Source organism: Mycothermus thermophilus (genome assembly GCF_041956435.1).
Source record: "Mycothermus thermophilus strain CBS 625.91 unplaced genomic scaffold VTJ04scaffold_2, whole genome shotgun sequence".
NCBI lineage: Eukaryota > Fungi > Ascomycota > Sordariomycetes > Sordariales > Chaetomiaceae > Mycothermus > Mycothermus thermophilus.
Genome location: NW_027191428.1, coordinates 1,944,559 through 1,963,166, shown reverse-complemented (window position 1 = coordinate 1,963,166; position 18,608 = coordinate 1,944,559). Strand labels below are relative to the sequence as shown.

Below are 18,608 nucleotides of genomic sequence, written 5' to 3'. Positions count from 1 at the left end.
TCGGCACGACACACCCCCCAGTCGGCGCGGACTGGTCTGCGTTGACTGCCCAAAATGGCAGTGGTGATGTGCAGCCTGGTGTTGAGGCTGTACCCCACCCTGCAGTTTTTGGCCTTGTGGACCCTGGTCGGGTCGCCCCACTTTTCCTTTTCGGAAGCCGCTGCTCGTGGAAGTCGTTCCCCTTCCAAATCCTCCCAAAAAACAACAAAAACAACAAAAACAACAGCAGCAGCCACCACCACCAACAACAAAAAATGCTGTTTTTCGGGTCTGACGACCCTTACGACCTCCATGCCTTCCTCGATTGAGGAAGATCGTCGGGCCGCTGCCAGCCGCGAGGCGGCTGGCGAGCACCTGTCGCCGTCTGGTGCCGCCGCCCCCACCCCCACCCCCCAAGAGTCGGTCGCTGCCCCGGCCCCTGCTGTTTCTGCCGGCTCCGGTCCCCCCACGCCCAAGCGGGCTCGGGCTGGTTCCGCCGCCCCCGCTCCTTCCACCACGTGAATGCTATTTGTTGTTTTGCTCCTGAAGCTTCGTGGATTCGCTTCAGCTGACGTATGGCGCTCTGCAGCAAAAAGAGAAGGATCGACCCTGCCGCCGTTCGCGCCACCCCTTGCCTCGGTTGTGTGCGGTCCGCCCTCCGCGGCCGTTTGCGGGCCCCCTGCCGTGATGCTCACGGGGAGCGCGGTTTGCTGGCCCGTTGCCAGCACTGCGCTGCTGGCGGCCACCCCTGCCAGTCTCTGTATGTTGAGAAGCTCCATTCATCTGAAGTCGGCGTATCTAATTGTTTTGAAGCCCAGTGCAGTCGAAGATCCTTGGTGCCTCCCTTGTGGAGAAAGTTCTGGCCGCGCCGGAGGAGCGCGACGAGAAGGTTTGACGCTCCTCACTCACACTGGCTTGTGTAACGTGTGCTAACATCAGATGAAAGGAGCTTGCCAAGATCCGGCGCGCTTTGCGCGCAGTGTTGAAGAAGGCTGGCGTGGAGGAAGGGGATGAGGGAGAGGAAGAGGAGGAGAAGGAGGATGAGTCTGGTGCTCCCGGCGCGGCCCACGCCCGCGACCTCACCCCCGGTTGGTCCCTCGGTGAGGAGGGATCAGCCCAAGAGGAGCTGTCGGCGCGCTGGGTCGCCGCTCGGGAGCATTTTGCGGCGGGTTTTGATGCCCTCCGGGATCACTTCCTGGAGGGGATGGATGTTTTGTTTGGCGTTGCGGGGGAGGGTTCGGCGGGCTCCAAAAAGGAGTCCGGCCGTGAGGGGTCCCCGGAGTTGTGAGGGGAGGGGGTTGTTTTTCGTGTGTTGTTAGTTTGTCGTTGTTGTCGGGAGCTCCTGCTCCCTTAATGGAGCTGTTCGGGCCGTTTTTTCGTGCTCCCTCTGCATGATGATCGGAAAAGTGTCCTGCAAATTCAAGAGCGCCCTGAATCTCTCGAATTTGTAGCGGGGGAGATTTTTGGTGAGTCCATCCGCCGGCATATGCGCCGTTGGAAGGTAAACGACCTCGAACGATCCTTTGGCATGCTCCTGGCGCAGCCAAAGGTTGTGGATATCAACGTGACGAAGCTTGGTACTGATGCGCTCATCTGCGCCGATCACGAGGCGGATCGTCTGGGTGTTGTCACAAAAGATTCGCCACACACCCCCGAGCTCCAGCTGAATATCGTTGAAAAACCGTTGGAGCGCCATTGCTTCCTTGCCCGTCATGGCGAGCGCCAGAAGCTCGGCTTCGGTGGACGAGGTTGTGACCGTATCCTGCCTCGAAGCCCGCCAGTTGATTGCCCCGCCGAAGAGCATGAACAGATATCCCTGTGAGGAGCGTCTCGTATCAACGTCGTCGGCGAACGAAGCGTCGCTTGCGATGACTAAGTGCTGTGCCCCATACGCACCGCCCGGCCCTCCATACTGAATGGAGAGAAACCGAGTGCCATATAGGTAGCTCACGGCCTGCTTCGCAGCTTTGACGTGCTCCGGTGAGGGATTTGTGAGAAATTGCGAAAGTTTGGCGGCTGCGAAGGCAACATCTGGTCGGATCATGATAGCGGTGTACAAGATGGATCCCACGAGCTCCTGGAACTCCTTTTTTCGCGCCTTTGGAGCTTCTCCTGCGTACTTGACCAGCTCAATCCCTGGCAATGGCGTCGCCGCAGAGACCTCGTCAGTGAGTTTGAAGCGCTTCGCAATCTTCTCGATGTACTGGTCGTGGACCAGCCACACTTTGCGAGCCGCTCGGTCTCTCAGGATGCGCACTCCTAAGAACCACTGAGCGTCTCCTTGGTCGTGGACCTCATACTTGGAGCGTATCCTGCGGATGACCCGGTTGGCTAACGCTTCATTGGAGCTGTGGTAGAAGACGAGGATGTCATCCACGTAGAAGACGATCACCACTCGACTGTCCTCTGAGCGAAACAAACACGGTTCCTCCTTCGATGGGATCAGCCCAAGCTCACGGAGCGTCCCAGAGAACTCCAAGTACCACAGGAGAGGTGAGTCTCGAAGGCCGTAGAGCGCTTTATCTAACTCAACCACCATCCCGTCTTCCTTGAATCCGTCTGGAAGCTCACAGGTCACGACTGAGCGCCCGGCTCGACTTGCGTTCAAGAACGCCTGTTTGATGTCGAGCTGCTTCACTTCGAGGTCGAACTGCGCCGCAATAGCCATCATCGATCTGAAGCTTCTCGCGGCCAGGGTTGCCGCATACGTGCGGTCAAGGGGAGACGTTTCTTGGAGGTCGCCCCTGACGCAGATGCGTGCTTTGCAGGCAGTGAGATACCCATCCTGGTCGAACTTGTAGGCGAACACCCATTTGAGCGGGAGAGGTCGAGCCTTGGCGAGCTTCCTCGGAATCTTTCGCCAGGTCTTTTTGTTGATGAGGTTCTGGATCTCCTCGCGAGCTGCTCTCTTGAACCGATCACCGAGGGGATGTTTCTCGAGATCGCGCCAACTGCGCGGGAGATGCATCAGGTCGTCACGGTGGATGTGTCCTCTGCTCGGGGCTGCTCCAATTCGGCCCGCGCTTCTTTGATCGATCGCCGCGGTGAGGACCGCCCAGAAGGTTTTCAGGGGTCCTTCCCGTTCAAGGAGCTCTTCACGCACTCCGGCAAAGAACGTGTGGCGCATGGCACTCCAGGCGCTATGGAGGCGTACCTTGGAGCGTGCCACGAGGGTTGCAAGCACCATCATAGCCAGTTTGTCTTTGAATTCGTACTCGACTGGGAGTTTGTGGACGCGTCGACTACGTCTCTCCGTGTCTGAGGTCGAGACCAGTTCAGAGGATGGTGCGGGGTGCTCCAATTGAGGTTGTGAAGCACCTGAGGGCTGTTGCGAAGACTGTGAAAGAGCTTGTTGTTCCATGGCATGCCTTAGTTGCTCTTCCAAAAGGGCGGCGTCGTCGTCCGGATCTTCCTGAGGCGCTTCACCCCCGAGGGGCGCAGGACCGCCGGCCGTTCCGCTGGTTGCTTCGCCGAACTCAGCGGACTGAAACATCTCATTGGGGAGCTCCGACAACTCGCTCAATGAGGGGGAGGGAGAGGATGCGCGTGCGCCTTCAGCGGCATCCTTCGATTCAACTTCTGAAGCGCTACTGCTTCCATTGGAGCTCCTGGCAGTGCGTTCGAGAAGCTCTGAAGGTGTGGGCGTCGGAAGTCCATGATCCAGTGCCGTGGTAGGGGGTTCAGGAGGTGGACTGCTTTCGGAACGTTCATCTTCGGAGGAATCCTCTTCTTTGAAAGACTCTTCCTCGTCAGACGCTTCATCCGCGCTCGATCCTTCCTGCTCCTCAGTGGTAGCGTTCTCTTCTGGAGCGCCACCTTCCTTTGGAGGGTCTTGTGGTTCGTCTTCGTTAGAGGTAGCGGTCTCTCTCTCGTTGTGTTGCTCCAGGGGCGCCTCCTGGAGCTCCTCGTGAGAGGGTTGTTGCTCTCGGCTCTCTTCATATTCTGTGTCAGAAGACGAGCTGGGTTCTGATCCCGATCGGTCGGTGGGTTCCGAAGTCTCCTGAATCCCCTGCTGCTGGTCCACCCCCGAGTTCCGACGCAGATCGGGAGTGGCCCCTTGACGCTCCTCGGCCGAAGGAGCATCTCGTGGTGGTGGCCAGGCGACTGTGATCGAATCCAAAACGGGCTCGGTATGATCCAAAAGGTACAACGTGCGTAGCAGCGGGGAGCCGTAGACCTCCTCGTGCTCATCGAGCTCCTCAGCGTCATGCATCTTCTCAGCGATGATTTGGCGCGTGACGTCTGTTGGCGGCGTGTAGAACTCGGTTTCGTTGAAGCGCACGTTGCGTGTGGTGATGACCCGTTTCAGTTCGGGCACCCAGATGCGGTAGATATTCGTGGCCCGATAGCCAACGAGATATCCTAGGTGCCCTCGAATCTGCACCTTCATATCTCTCCGTGCTTCATTCCTCTCACGGCGCCGATCAAGAGGGTATGCCCGGCAGCCAAACGCGTAGATGCCGCTCCAGCTTGGTCGCAGGTCCTTGGAGAGCGCTTGTGAGATATTTGGCGCCCACCAGCGGAACCACTGCTTAAACCAATTGTAGAGCATTTCGTTCGGTGACATCCAGTTGTTGCGTTTTCGGGGGGACATCCCATGGAGGTAGGCGGCGGCTTGTGTCACCTCAGGCCAGAGTTCCTCAGGCAATCCGGAGCTCGCCAGCATGGCGACACACTTGTCTTGGATTTCCTGGCCGGCTCGCTCAGAACCTCCATTCGGCTCGTGAGTGTTTGGTGGCGTGGGCTCCAGCTCAATGCCCTTCTCTCTGGCCCACCTGACGAACGCCGTTTGGACTTCGTGGAGCTCGTCAGCGTTGATTCCGAGAGTGCCTGTGTCTCGGTCCTGGCGGATTTTGCAGATGCTGAGACCGAATTGTCTTCGAACCCAGAGTTCGAATTCACTGAGCTTCTCCAGGATGGTTCGACCCTCCTTGTTGCGCAGAGGGAACACCCAGATTTTGCCGCTGTATTCATCCTTGATGCCGAGAAGGTAGTTGGCGCCGTTGTAGCCCGGTGGGTACTCAACCAAGTCCCATGAGATGCGCCAAAAAGGTCGTTCGGAGCGGTTCTCTGAGGTGCGCCGCGAGACAACCCTTCTAGCGTACGTGCGCGCACAATGCTCGCACTCGATCCGAGTCGGCCCCCTTATCTTGGCCTTCCGAGAGTGAGCCTCGAGGTGCTCCAATGCGTCCCTGGAGAGGTGACCGGCGCGAAGGTGCCAGGTCCACGCATCGTCCACTCGGTCGGGGAGCTCCTTCTGGGAACGTCTGGCAGTTGCCATTGCATGAAGGATGCAAAGGAGAAGCTCCTCAGCGGAGTCGTCGAGCTTCACAAGACCAGCTGGGCTCACAAGCACGGAACGTGGGAAAACCGGGTAGATCGAACAAGGCTTATATTCGAAGAAGACTAAGTTGTGGGCACGAATGAGAGTCTTAACCTTGGTGGACGAGTCGAGCGATCCCTCCCTGATGGAGCAGTCCAGGCCACAGTACCACAGTCCAGTCTTCTTGAAGAGCTCCGACTCCGAGATAATGTTGACGTGGAATCCCTCAATTACCGCCACATTGGTCAGGACTAGGTCGCGAAGAGCGCCATTGGGTCCCATCAGCGCTTTCTTGATGATGCGCGTGCCGCGGTGCGTGATGGGAAACGTGGCAGTTCCTGCGGCCACAGTCTGACCGACAGCGGCTCTGATAGAGCGAGGTTCGAGAAGACTGACGGAATTGACTATGTGGAGCGCGCCGCAGTTGTCGTAGACCGTGGAGTCGGCGAGTGGGTGAATGGCGTGCTCCGGAGTGGCAAAAGCGCCTGTTAAGGCTGAGACTTCAATGCTCGAGAGCAGAAGGGGATCAATGACGGTCACCACAACGGGGTCGTTATCCTTCTTTCCGGCTCCAGAAGCTCCAGTGGGGTTGTTTCCTTTGAGTTTCTTTTCCACCGCGGTCTTGAGGTCTTTCCAGCGCGCTTCCTGAAGGGCGTCACGGATCCGCTGAAGCTTGGGGTCCGTGCTGGAGAGCGCCGCTTTGACCTGACGGCAGTCGGAAGCTTTCCAGGGGTGCTTCGTCTTTCCGCAAGGGCACTTGAGGTTATCCTTGGAACCGCTGTTGTTGTTGTTGGAGCCGGCGAAGTAAGGAGTGGCGAGGATGAGCGGAAGGCCTCGAGCTTTACGCTCATTCTCAGCCCGGAGATGCGCGTGAATGATCCTGATCAGTACAGGCATCCCGTCGGCGGTGCCTCCTCTGGCAATGGTTGAGATGCGGTTGACAAGCTCGATTGTAGCGACGGTGGGCGCGATGTGCTCCCTGATGGCGAGGAGAAACTTCTCTTCCGAGGTGGCGCTGATCGCGTCTGGGACTCTGTGGTGGACCGCGATCTTGTAGGCTGATTTGAATTCCTCGATCCACTGGAGGGGATTGACACTCTTCGATTTGGCGAGATTCAGGAGCCTCTGATACTCCTTTTCAGCGGCGGTGACGGCGTTTGAATCAGTTGGCAAGATCTCCCGACGCAACTGAATCAGAAAGGTGCGCACGTTGCCGTCGTACTCGTCGTCACTGTAGATGACGGAGTCCAGGAGACTCTGACTGATCGAGGATTTGATCTCACGGAAGAGCTTGGTGAGGCGCTCCTGGAGGCTGACCCATTGGGCGTGACTGTACTGAAAGTCTTTTCGCTCCTGGTAGTAGAGCAGGTCGACCTCAGTTTCAGTGGGAGCAGCCGGTGGCTCAGGAGCCATACCGCGGAAAGCTTCGGGAGCGGCATTCCAGGCGGCCACCGCAATAGCGTGCTCCGCTTCGCGCTTCCGAATGAGGGCTCTGCGGGTTTCTTCGCGGTCAGGAATGCCCGGCTCAGAGCCTATCTGGCGCGGTTGCGCGTTGTCAGGGTCGACGTAGTCCCACAGCTTAGCGTCAATCGCCCAAGTGCGGACTTGCGCGAACCAGCGATGCCAGTTGGTCTGGTCGGCGAGGATGATTTTCTCCTTCTTGAGCTCCATAGCAGCGATTGAGGCGATTCAGGGGTAGGATGAAGAAGAACAGTGAAGTGGTCTGGGGTTATTGAAGCAGTTGAGCTGGAATTGGAGAGACAGATGAAGCGTTATGGCAATGTTGGAGCTGCGCAGTCAGTCAGAGTCCTTCCGGGCTCATAACTGACATGCCACAAGCTTCCAGGTGCAGGAAAAAGGTAGTGGGAAAGAGTGTGTAATTCCGCATGCTAGATACAAAGGAAAATAGAGCGAGTGAATGGCTATTTATCCCTGTTTGGAGCTCCAGCAGAGGGTTTCTGGAGCGTTTGGCGAAGAGTTCCCTTCGCCCGAAGCATGTGGGGGATGGAGCAGCAGCGTAGTAAAGGCTAAATTGGAGCGTGTGGCTTCATTCACATAGGCTCGGCGCTCATCGGCACGACAGATGTGGTCCAATGGCTCTATATGCCGCGTTTTCGGTCGACCGAAAATTTTGGAGGTAATCGTGCTGAAAGACAGAAGTTTCCACCCCCCCCAATCTATAACGGATTACAAAACCACCGATTGTGGTATCTTCAAGCCAATTGACCTGCTCAACAACGATTTGACGGAACGATACGAATGTTCTTGGACTGAGATATCGAAGCCCAGACACTACATGTCAAGAGTCGGCGCCCCCTTCCCCAACCTCTCACTCAACATGGGGATCCAACAGCCGAAGAGGCGTGTTCTGCGTTTTGCTGCTGCCTTTGGGGTTCTCCTCCAGTTCAGCGTTTTCATCTACGCATCCTGGGTCACGTACTATAACACTTCTTTCTACGTCGATGACGGCCGGCCCCATACGTGGTCCTTTGTTGTCGCTATGGCCGGCACACTGCTGTTGGTATGTGGAATGACTCTGTGTGCTGTGCTAGTTGAAGCGCGTTCAGAGGAACGACGCCTCAAGTTCAAGAAAAACGATGATCGCACTTCGGCACACATCTACTGGGTGCAACCCGGTGATCAAAGAGTTGCGGATCAGCAGTTCCCTGCTTTTGCGTATTACAAGCCCGCTACGACATACACAACATCAAGGTTTGTCGAGCCAGATGCCATCATCATCTCCAAGTTCAAGTTCCCACCTCGGGCGGTTGTCAAGTTTGCCATAGCTTCTTCACTTGTTGGCTTTGCTTGCCAGTTTGTTGGCCTGCGTGGCCTCCACGGCTCCATCACGCTCTATCAACTTGGCTGCACGATAATTATGTCTATTATCCGAGCATCCATCCGGAGCAGGCGTGTCTCTAAAGACATCAACAAACTCAAATGGATGTACTATCGACGTAGCGAAAGCGGGGAGCTGGATTGGCTGGCTACGCAAATCGCAAAACAACATCAGTTTCCTTCAAGAGGTATGCACGACTGGACATCAACAATAATTATGCTCTTTCAATTTGGTCAAAACACATAATATGCTCAATGAAGAACGCTTTTAAGTAATTAACGCTATGTGTTCTCAGATCCCCAGGATCGTTTCCGCACACAATGGAGTGTTGCTAACTCACAATACGACACTTATCTCCCTCTCCGGGCCACCTCCACGAGTGCCCAAGATGCTGTAGCTTCATCGACAAACGGCGATGCAGTGATGATGGTTGCATATGGGACAACCGGTAACGGCCTAGTAGGTTTCCGGTCTGCTTCAGCGTTGACAATGCGGGCTGGAGAGGATTGGGAACAAGCCATCGCTTGTCGAAACGGAGCTGCAGCCTTAATGAAAATGATCGAGAGCTTCCAACACCCAGACGAGTCGATGTTTCACAACCCCAGCACCAATGGCAACGATAACGACGACAGACATCGCTTCCCAGCAAACCCCATTGCTCAAGGCGTCGCCATCAGAGTACGTCTCAATCAGCTTATTAATGAATTCGGACAGCAGCCACAACACCAATGGGCCCCAGATCTTGCACGTATATCCATTCGCCTCAAACAGGCCATCGAAAATGCTGCCAATTATATCTTCCGCGAAATGCAACTCTGTTCTGAATCATGGCATCACGCTCAAGCTTGTGTTTGGGCGATGTCAGGCCGGTTTGGGTGGGACAACCTCCACGCCGCACACTTTCCCATCCACTTCATGATCAAGTTCGAGACATATGAACAAAGATGGCGCGTCGATGAAAACGTCCTTGCGGCCGTTATAAGTCTCTGGAGACATAACGTGGAAAGCGGCTATGCCTGCGGCCGAACATCCGAAACTCTGTTTTTCGCCAAAATCCTCCAAGATGTCAATGATTTGGAAGGCGCTGGCTCGGTTATTCGGTTTTGGGTTGGAGCTGATTCCTCGATATCACACATACGCCTGCCATTGCAGGTGTCTGCGAACAATCCCCAGAGCGTACCGTACAAGTTATCCTTTCCGTTCTCTTCGGGCCGCCATGAATGGAAGCCGTACAGCCAATGTGCGACAAGGGAGTGGGATCAGCCAGGCATTCATGTGCTAGCCCTGCTCACGAACACAAGCGCCATCGAGTTAATGGCTCAAGATATCTTTACGGCTTTTATGTTCTCGGTTGCAGCTGTTGTTGAGGGCATCGGCGAGTTCACTGTGCGTCAGCCCCTGTGGCTCACAGACACCATCTCACGCAACAGAGACGCCGCTTCCAGCCTCCTGAGGAACGTACACATCGACGCCGTTGCTAGGATTCTATGTGAGTCTGGACTAGCATCAGAAGAGGAAGCGTTGATGAGCATTGTCCCGGCATTTTATCACCAGTCTAAACTCCCCTCGCTCGACACCTGCATTACGAAAATGCTTGAGGAAATGCGGCTGTTGGGTGCTGACGGAAGGTATGAACATGCAGAGGTGTTCTTGAAACGCCTGCTCACGTATTCCAAACCGGCTCACCACGAGATGATCGCCCGCTCCTTGGGAGAGCTGTACCGCTCGGCCATCAAGTCACCGAGCCCGCTATCCCGTGAATTGGGGTTTCGGGGCATTGCTTCCCTTGGGGACCTTACAACCATGACAACGGAGGCAGGACACTCCATTTCGCGCGCTGCGGTGTATGCCCTACAGGGGTATTCAGAATTTTTTGATCGCATCACTTCACTGAGGTACAATCAGCTCTGGGAGCTCGGGACTCGTCCTCCTCTCGACTTTGTCGCAGTCGACGAGCTACGCCAAACAGGACAACAGCCCGGGACCGGTCAATCCTACCTCCGCGGGCTGATTATTTGTGAAACCTACGACGTGACAGACCCAAACAATCGAGCGACCCAAGAGCTTCTTTTTGTGGCCATCATGCTCGGATATGTCGAGGTTATTGAAATGTTGCGCACCACAAATGCGGAACTCATTCATCAACCAATCTTGGTCGAGGCCGCCCCTGACAGATCTGAACCGGAGTCCCTGGTGGGAGTTGCGATGCGACAATTCTTCCTCAATTCACGTGAGATGGTGTCTCAGTTGTGTGTAGGAGACCTCGACTCCACTCTCCAACCCAACATCTCTGTTGGATTTCTAGCGGTACTCTGGGCTGCAGAACACCTGGGAGATGACAACCGAGATCATCTCAAAGCGGAGCGCGTCCTGGAATCTGTGCTCAACTGGGTTTACAGCATGAGTTACCCCGTTGACCAGCGAGGAAACACACCCCTGATCCACGCAATCCGGTCGAAAAACTTCGCCGCGGTCAACATTATCCTCATACATGGGGCTGATTCTCGTGCGATTAAGACTGATGGTGAAAAGGTGCTCTATTTTGCCATGTCACAGGGATTCTATCACATAGCCGAGAGGATTCTTCAGGAGTGTCGTTATCGGGGTTGTCCGCTTCCCCCAGCCTCTCTCCGTCCCGCACTTTCACTCGCGCTTCAGCTGAACATTCAATCCGTGATCAAAGAGATTCTGTTGAATGAGACGAACCCCGATCTTGACGGTCGAGATCAAACAATATATCCGAAGTTGAAGCCAGGCTTGTCTTTCTATTATACCGGCCTGAGGGCGGAAGACACCAGATCTAGGAGACAATTTGGAACCTCGATCAACCCCGACCTCGCTGGGATGGTCATCAACCATGAATCTCCCGTGGCCGACGTTGTTCTCTCAATCCTTTTACAAGCCGCTGTTGAATCAAAACGAACAAACTGGATTCAACACCTGCATGCTAAACAACCAGACGATGTGATAGGTTGGCTCGATAGACAAGAGACGCTTACGGGATTGCTCGAATCAAATGCATCGATTGACGAACCGGGTCACATCAAAGACCCCCAAAGACTGCAACGTGCTCAGTCACTGATACAAACCCTTCTCGACATTGGAGTGTGGGTGAAAAGGTCGGATGTGTTTCGGGCCTTGTTTTCTCGGCCCTCAGAGACAACCATTATCACAATCCTGAAGAAACGACCAGACGTGATCAACGTTGCTCTCACGGAAAAGGGCACCATCATTCAGCTGTTGCTTCACAACGGATATTGGAATGGCACTGCCGCCGAGCAAGAGAGGCTCTTGGAGGTATTGCTTCAAGCCGGCTGTGACCCCAACTGCTGTCCAGTGCCGGAGCAGTTCAGCATAGTCCTCCCTCCACTTCAAATGGCCTGTGTCCGATCTGACTTTTTCCTTGACCCTGAAAAGGGCTTGGGTGACGCGCCTGCTCATCGCTTCAGCGATCGTCTGCCATTCATCCTCCTGCGAGGAGGCGCCAATCCACGGCGTCTCCCAATCCCGGAACATTACTGGGCGAAGAACCATCCTCCCCTCACCCTGGCTTGTCTGACCGGCAAGCTGAAAGTTGTCGAGGCTTTAATTGAAGCTGGAGCTGAGACTGGTGACGATCCCATCCAGGTCCAGAATCGCAGAAGAAAAGACCCCTTTGGTACTCCATTGCAAGCCGCGTGCCTGTGGTTCGGCCAACGTCGCGATGACCCAGGTCTTGCGGTCAAGCTTGTCAAAACCCTTCTTGCCGCTGGGGAGAAAGTTGACTTTTACTCTCCACCTCTTGGCTCCCCATTGATAGCTGCAACATATTCTCTGCTTCCTGAGGTTGTGGAGGTGTTGCTCGATGCTGGCGCTGATCCATGCCTTTCCATGGATGTAAACTTAACGCCTCTCTACAGGATCCGGGTCACTGCATACGAGGCGCTCCAGCCACCGGAAGAGGATTTCACCGAGAGCCTGAGAAATGATTTTGAACTACTCCAGACAGGGGATTTCAAGTGCGGTCCGCTGCGCGATGAAGCCGAAAATGAAGAAAGGCGGGAACGCATCAGGAAGCTATTTTTGCAATACCGCCCTTCTCCGTCCAGAGGCGTGCCCAGCCAGGCCCACTACTCAAACTCCAGTTCCAGCGTCGAAGCAAACCCTCATGATCAGGAAGCGAATTTACGCTGGAGAGCACGAGTCACGGACTGGGTTGTCAAACGCGTCAAACGTAACACGAAACCCAAACGCCATCCTCAAGAGACGGTCGAGGACGTCGAGCTTGGAACGGTCTCCGGTGGCGAAGCGCAGGAAACCACACCACTCTCGGACGGCGCTGCGTCAGTTCCCGCTAATACTCGCCGTGGGTTACTGCCGACAGCAGCACCAGCGTCGAACATTGTTGACGGCTAGCAGTGGGTGGCTCTTCGAAACCCAGCGGATAGAGATTTATTTACTTTGTTTTTTCCTTCAATTTCTATTCTCTTCTTCTCTACATCCAATGGATAGGACTTTTAGGAAGCATAGAGATGGGAGGATTTGGTCAAGTGATGTTGGCCAGATCCTGAGACTTTGTTTCAATTGGAAAGATATGAGCTTCTTTGGCCGGGTTTGGCGATATTTTTGGGTGTTTATCAAGATAAAACCATTGTATTTTGTAATCTTCTTTTCAGTTTCATAAGTTATTCTGCTAAACTATTACTTGAGTTTCCTAGCGGCCTACTATAAACGAGTCATATGACTGGTAACGAAAGATCCCTGAGGTTTACCCGAGCACTAAACCTGTCCTCTCGCAACCGCAACGTCATCGTTCGCCGCCCAGCCCTCGCGCGTATCCTTGGGAATCCGGATGAAGAAACACAGCAGCAGTGCACAATCTGACATGCAAACGGCCAGATAAACTGCCGAGTGATACCCACGAAGCAGGTCCGTTCCATCCTCAAAAAAGCCCTAGGCATTTGCATCGTAGATCCATTGGAGCAAGGTTTTTTTCGCGCCCAGAAAATCACAGTGATTTCATGTCCTGGGGTAGCTCACGGAGGTCCGACCCCTGCGTTTCCTCACCGGACCCACAACTGCCCGCCCACAGTTCCGGTCCAGCCCCGCGTCCGGCCTGTTCCGGTTTGGGTCCCGGCCGCCAAGCCATTGCGACGCTGCCTCGATCCTCGCACAATCGGAGGTGTCTGAGAGATGAAATCAAGGTACCTTATTTCTTTGCACCTCGGCACTGCAGAGGAGGGTAAATAGGTGATCAAGGCAAGTCTTGCTCAACGTGCCAGTCGGGTAGAAGGAGGGTGCTGAAGTCCTTCATGACGGTTTGACCACAAAGTTTCTGTTCGGGGTTTCTAGCTGAGCCGATGGGTTACGCAAACTCCTCATGGACCGTGCTTGGTGCCATGTTCGAAGTCGAGGACCCCGGAAATGCCAAGCCCCGAACGCTCCGGAACCCGGAATGGACTGGGTCCGCCTCAGGCCCGGCCGGCGGATACGTCCCCGAGATCCACAACGGCCCCATTCCGGTGTTGGATAAGCAACCTCAAGCCGTGCCCCGGCCATTTCTACCCAAGCACATCGGGGGATATGGAATCGTGAGGCGCGAAGGCGGATTTTGTGAGTTATGGTCGCACCGCATGTTCAGGATGGACCAAAGAATGCAAATCACCTGGGCAGTTGATTGTGGGAAAGACTCCTTGACGTTTCAGCCTCGCGCTCAGCCAACCTCTGTGCTAATGCAACATTTGATTGGCCAAGTTAAGCACTCCGGCAACAAGCCAGCCATGGTCATATTCTCAGCTCCCGTCTCTCCTGCCCATTACGGCTGAAAAGCTACCCTTGCCAAACATTCTCCTTTGCGTTTCTCGTTGCCGCACACAGACCAGACCTCACGCTTCTACGGAGTACTAATACCTATCTCTTCATGTTTGTACGGTATCTCGAATAAGGATAAACATGCCAACATGCATTGCGCCGCTCGGCGCGCTGCTGGGCGTGCTCCTGAGCCTACCGCGAGCACGGGCTACCGCCCTCTCAAACCCAGAGGAATGGGCTGAGTTCGCAGACCGATTTGCAACAGACCTCGCACCCATCCTTACGCTCTTCGGCGAACAAGTTACCAAGCAGTTCCTTAGCGAAAGCATCAGCCCTCTCGACTGCGTCATCTTCGGCATGGCTCCAATCGGTATCATCACGGCTGTGGTTTCGGTCATTCGTCTGTACGGAAAGTCTTGGCTCAAGTCGGTGATCGGCCGTGCCCAAGAACCACATGGCGCTCCTGAAGCAGAGTTGTGCTCATCGACCAGCGAGGATGTGTGTGAGATGTGGTCGAACAGTAGCATATGCCGTGTCTTTGGCCGGCCTAAGATGCTCGAGGTCATCGTCCACAATGACGGAATTTTCTACCCCCGGGTCATCAGTGATGCGATGGAAGAAACGGGTGCAGATTGCGGTATCGCCTTGCCGAAAAACCTGCTCGGCTATCTCCCGCATCCTACAGATATCTCAGCGCGCATTCCCAAGGAACAACTGCCCTGGACACAATGGGTTGAGACATCCAGGCCACGGGGACTGGAGGGCATGAAGTACCCTCGGCCTTTTGCGCCTTTTCCCAATCTTTCTCTCAACATCGGGTTTCAGCAACCAAAGCGGTCGCTCCTTTCTACCGCCGCCGCGTTTGGGATCATTCTCCAGTCCAGTTTCTTCATCTACGCCTACTGGGCCACATTCTCCAACACCAGTTTTTATCCAGAGGGCGACAGGCCACAAATCTGGTCTTTTGTGCTCGCTGTGGCCGGCACAATCCTTTTAGTATCCGGAATGACTCTTTGCGCTGCATTAGTCGAGGGAAGATCTGGAGAACGGCATTTCAAGTTCAATCCAGCAGATGACAAAACTTCTTCCTCAACACGAATTTACTGGCTCCAGTGTGGAAACCAACGAATCGCCGATCAGCACTTTCCCTCCTTCGCTTATTGCAAAGGTGCGGATGGATATACGACATCCTGGCTTGCGAAGCCGGAAGACGTTACAATAATTGGGCTACCTTCTGGAGTAGTGTATCCAGTCGCTATTGCTTTTTCGCTTGCCGGTTTCGTGTGCCAATTCCTTGGCCTTCGCGGCCTCCACGGGTCTATAACTCTCTACCAGCTTGCTTGTACCTTGGTGATGTCGGTTGTCCGCGCATCAATACGTGGCCAACGCATTTCTAAGGACAGCAACCTCATGGAAGATTTCGTGCAGCAAAATGCAAGCGACGACCTGGACTGGCTAGCCATGGAAATTGCCAAACAACATCAGTTCCCGGCAGATGGTATGCACAACATTCTGTGATTCAAATTGAACGACAGCGGACTAATGTCGGTCGTTGCAGGTCTTACTCAGCGTCCTATTTTATGGACGTTTTGGCGTATTCTTAACTCGGAACACGACTTTTATCTCCCCTACTGGGCCAGATCCGAATCCGCCAAAGGTGTCGTCGCCTCGGCCACAGACAACCAGGTTACCATCCTTGTTTCGAAAGGAGCAGCTGGAGTCGGGCTAGTTGGATTTCGGGCCATCGCAGAGGTTGAATATGGGCCGGATGTGTTTGCACGGCAGACCCTACCCATTGAAGGGGCTGTCGCCTTTCTCAGGCTGATAGAGGGCAGCCAACGCTTTCCCGACTCGGAGTTTCCTCGCCATCGCTGCCCTGATGACTACGAAGAAGATCAACATGCCTTTCCTGTCAACCCTATCTCTCGAGCTGCATCTATCAGAGCACGCCTCGGCAATCTTGCACGCAATTCTCTTGAACCCCATGGACTGGAATGGGACCCGGAACTCCAACATGTGGCCAGAAAGCTTCAAGAGGCCATCCAAAACGCCGCCGGGTACGTATTTCGCGAGATCGCGCTCTGTGACGTCGCATGGAAGCACATTAAGGCGTTTGTCTGGTCGATTCCATGTCAGTTCGGAACATGGTATCACAACGGCTCTGATGATGCCATTGTTCACTTCCCTTTGCATTTTCTGGTGCGCCGGGACTTCGACGAACAACAGTGGCGCCTCGATGCGAACCACCTAGCAGCTGCCCTAAGTCTTTGGAGGTATCACTTCCATGGACCAGATCACTCCTCTGCTACGAGCAGAGATCAGTCGGGGCCTATATCAGCATATAAAATCATTCAAGCCGCGGATGATGAACATGTGGGAGCGATGGCCAGTGGCGCAATTATTCGGTTTTGGGTTGGAGCTGACTGCCCAATATCATTTACCGCCGAGCCGAGAAAGAGGGCTCTGCAGGATCGACTAGTTCCGTATAAGCTGTCTGCTCCTTACGTTCGCCATGCTGACTGGAAGTCATCTGGTCGATTCACAACGTTCTCAAGCATGAACGTGCACATCCTAAGTATCCCCACAAAGACAACACTCCTGTACTTGATGGCGCAAGACATTTTTACATCTTTCATGTTTGCGGCCGCATCCGTTGTTGACAACCTTGGAAACTTCGCGGTGCGCCAACCCCTTTGGCCTGGAGAAACAATCCTGCGCAACCGGGATGGTAGCTCTAGCTTTCTCAGGAACCCGCATATCGATGCTCTTGCACGGATACTCTGCGAGTCCGGTTTGGCAGAGGAAGAGGCAGCATTGATGTGCATAGTACCGGCTTTTTACCATCAAGACAAGCTGCCCTCGTTTGACAGATGTATCACGACGATGCTCGAAGACGTAAGACTGTGGTGCGGAGATGGGAAATACGAACTAGGGGAAGCATTCCTGAAGCGCCTGTTGAGATGCTGTCAGCCCCTGTATCAGAAGAGAGTCGCTCGGGCCTTAGGCGAGCTCTACCGCTCAGCAACCAAGTCGGCAACTTCTTCGCATCACGACCTTGGAATTCGGGGAATGGCGTCGCTTCGGGAGCTTGCGAGGATGACTACAGAATGGGGCCGCCCTCTTTCGCCATCAGCGATATCCACGCTGGGGGCTTATTGGGAACTCTTCGAGTCCATCAGCCAAGATTTCACCGCCAGAGGCAGCAGCCGACAGTGGGATTTGGTGGCCCGTCCGCGGCTCACTTTCGATGTTGTCGAAGAGGTCCGCAATACTGCGCCGCAGTCCAACAGCACACGGTCCCATATCCGCGCATTAATTCTATGCAGAAGACACGACTTGTCAGATCCGTCCAACCCCTCGGTCCAAGAATTGTTGTTCGTGGCTATCATGCTCAGGCATGTTGAGGTTGTTGAGGAACTACGTTCCAGGAACCCCAATCTCGTCATTCAATCCGCACCGGTCGCATCTGAACGCCAGTCTTTGACCGGACGCATCGTTCGCAAACTCATCGCAACGGGCTCCCAAGCCGCCGTCACTGTTGGGTTTCTCGCCGTCCTTTGGGCTGCCGAACAACTACAAAAGGACCCTGAAGTACGACAAGAGGCCGAGGAGGTTTTGAAGGCGGTGGTGGATTGGGTTTACCTCATGGACCACCCAGTCGACCAACAAGGGGACACACCGCTGATGTATGCGGTTCGATCAAATAACGTCACGGCTGTTTCCGTCCTCCTTGAGAAGGGGGTTGACTTTCGAGTCATCGATTCATATGGCGACAATGCATTCTCGATAGCAAACCACCGGGGATACTATTCTATCGCTGAGCGTATCCTTCAGGAGAGTCGTCGCCGAGGGTGCCGTCTCCCTCCGGAAACACTCCGTGATGCCCTCGATCTGGCCCTTCGGCTGAACATGCAAGACATGATCAAGGCAATTCTTTTGAATGACGCAAACAACTATTTCGATGAGAAGATTGACGCAACGCCTGCCGCAATTGACGTCTTCTTTTACCCACAGACTGGCGGCCTTTCCATGGACCCGATCAACTCCGAAAGCAGAAGACCGGGCCCTTCGGTCGATCCCAACTTCATCCAAATGGTCATCGACCATGGCACGCTCGTCGCACCAGAGGACGTTCTCCCGGTGGTTCTGAAAATGGCAGTCGAATTAGCGAAGTCTGAATGGATTCGACACCTGCATTCATTGCAAGCACATGATGTGATCAACTGGGTCAACAAGCACCGAATTATAAGAATACTTCTCGAAAGATACCCTCCATCAGATAGGCGTGAGACTGCCGACTCATTTCTCGAGTCACTTCTTGACATCGGGGCTAGCGTGCATCCTGCAGACTTGGATCTCGACTTGCTCACACGACCCTCGCTCAGAGTCATGGTGGCAATCCTGGGAAAAACAAAGCCAGCGATCAACGAGTACATACCCTACGATAGCCGGGGGACCTTAATCCAGCAGCTGCTTGACAACAGCTCATTCCACGGCACTGCCGCCGAACAAGATATGTGGTTGGAAGCGCTGCTCGCAGCTGGATGTGACCCAAATCAAACCAGCTTATGGGGATGGCGGTCGGTCACAAATGCCGGTGCCCCCCAACATTTATTGACGTATACGCCATTTCAAATGGCCTGTGCACGCTCCCAGTTCTGTTCCGCGCCGTCAGGA

At 54.6% G+C, this 18,608-nt stretch overlaps 5 protein-coding genes across 5 annotated transcripts; 4 read left to right on the top strand and 1 right to left on the bottom strand.

Annotated features, from left to right (window-relative positions):
- Positions 1 to 291: 291 nt before the first annotated feature.
- Positions 292 to 1,267, top strand: VTJ04DRAFT_2859 (uncharacterized protein; the record flags this gene model as incomplete). The annotated part of the gene is made up of 4 exons (XM_069360694.1): positions 292 to 497; positions 569 to 739; positions 793 to 868; positions 926 to 1,267. 4 exons carry the CDS (start codon positions 292 to 294, stop codon positions 1,265 to 1,267), a joined length of 795 nt encoding a protein of 264 aa, XP_069221380.1.
- A 27-nt stretch (positions 1,268 to 1,294) lies between these two features.
- Positions 1,295 to 6,973, bottom strand: VTJ04DRAFT_2858 (uncharacterized protein; the record flags this gene model as incomplete). The annotated part of the gene is made up of 1 exon (XM_069360693.1): positions 1,295 to 6,973. The coding sequence occupies one exon, from the start codon at positions 6,971 to 6,973 to the stop codon at positions 1,295 to 1,297; it is 5,679 nt and encodes a 1,892-aa protein (XP_069221379.1).
- A 625-nt stretch (positions 6,974 to 7,598) lies between these two features.
- On the top strand, positions 7,599 to 8,178 carry VTJ04DRAFT_2857 (uncharacterized protein; the record flags this gene model as incomplete). The annotated part of the gene is made up of 3 exons (XM_069360692.1): positions 7,599 to 7,823; positions 7,893 to 8,014; positions 8,118 to 8,178. 3 exons carry the CDS (start codon positions 7,599 to 7,601, stop codon positions 8,176 to 8,178), a joined length of 408 nt encoding a protein of 135 aa, XP_069221378.1.
- Positions 8,179 to 11,516: 3,338 nt separating this feature from the next.
- On the top strand, positions 11,517 to 12,536 carry VTJ04DRAFT_2856 (uncharacterized protein; the record flags this gene model as incomplete). Its single annotated transcript, XM_069360691.1, has 1 exon — positions 11,517 to 12,536. The coding sequence occupies one exon, from the start codon at positions 11,517 to 11,519 to the stop codon at positions 12,534 to 12,536; it is 1,020 nt and encodes a 339-aa protein (XP_069221377.1).
- Positions 12,537 to 13,480: 944 nt separating this feature from the next.
- VTJ04DRAFT_2855 (uncharacterized protein) lies at positions 13,481 to 15,449 on the top strand (the record flags this gene model as incomplete). Its single annotated transcript, XM_069360690.1, has 3 exons — positions 13,481 to 13,733; positions 14,197 to 14,927; positions 15,267 to 15,449. 3 exons carry the CDS (start codon positions 13,481 to 13,483, stop codon positions 15,447 to 15,449), a joined length of 1,167 nt encoding a protein of 388 aa, XP_069221376.1.
- Between the last annotated feature and the right edge of the window lie 3,159 nt (positions 15,450 to 18,608).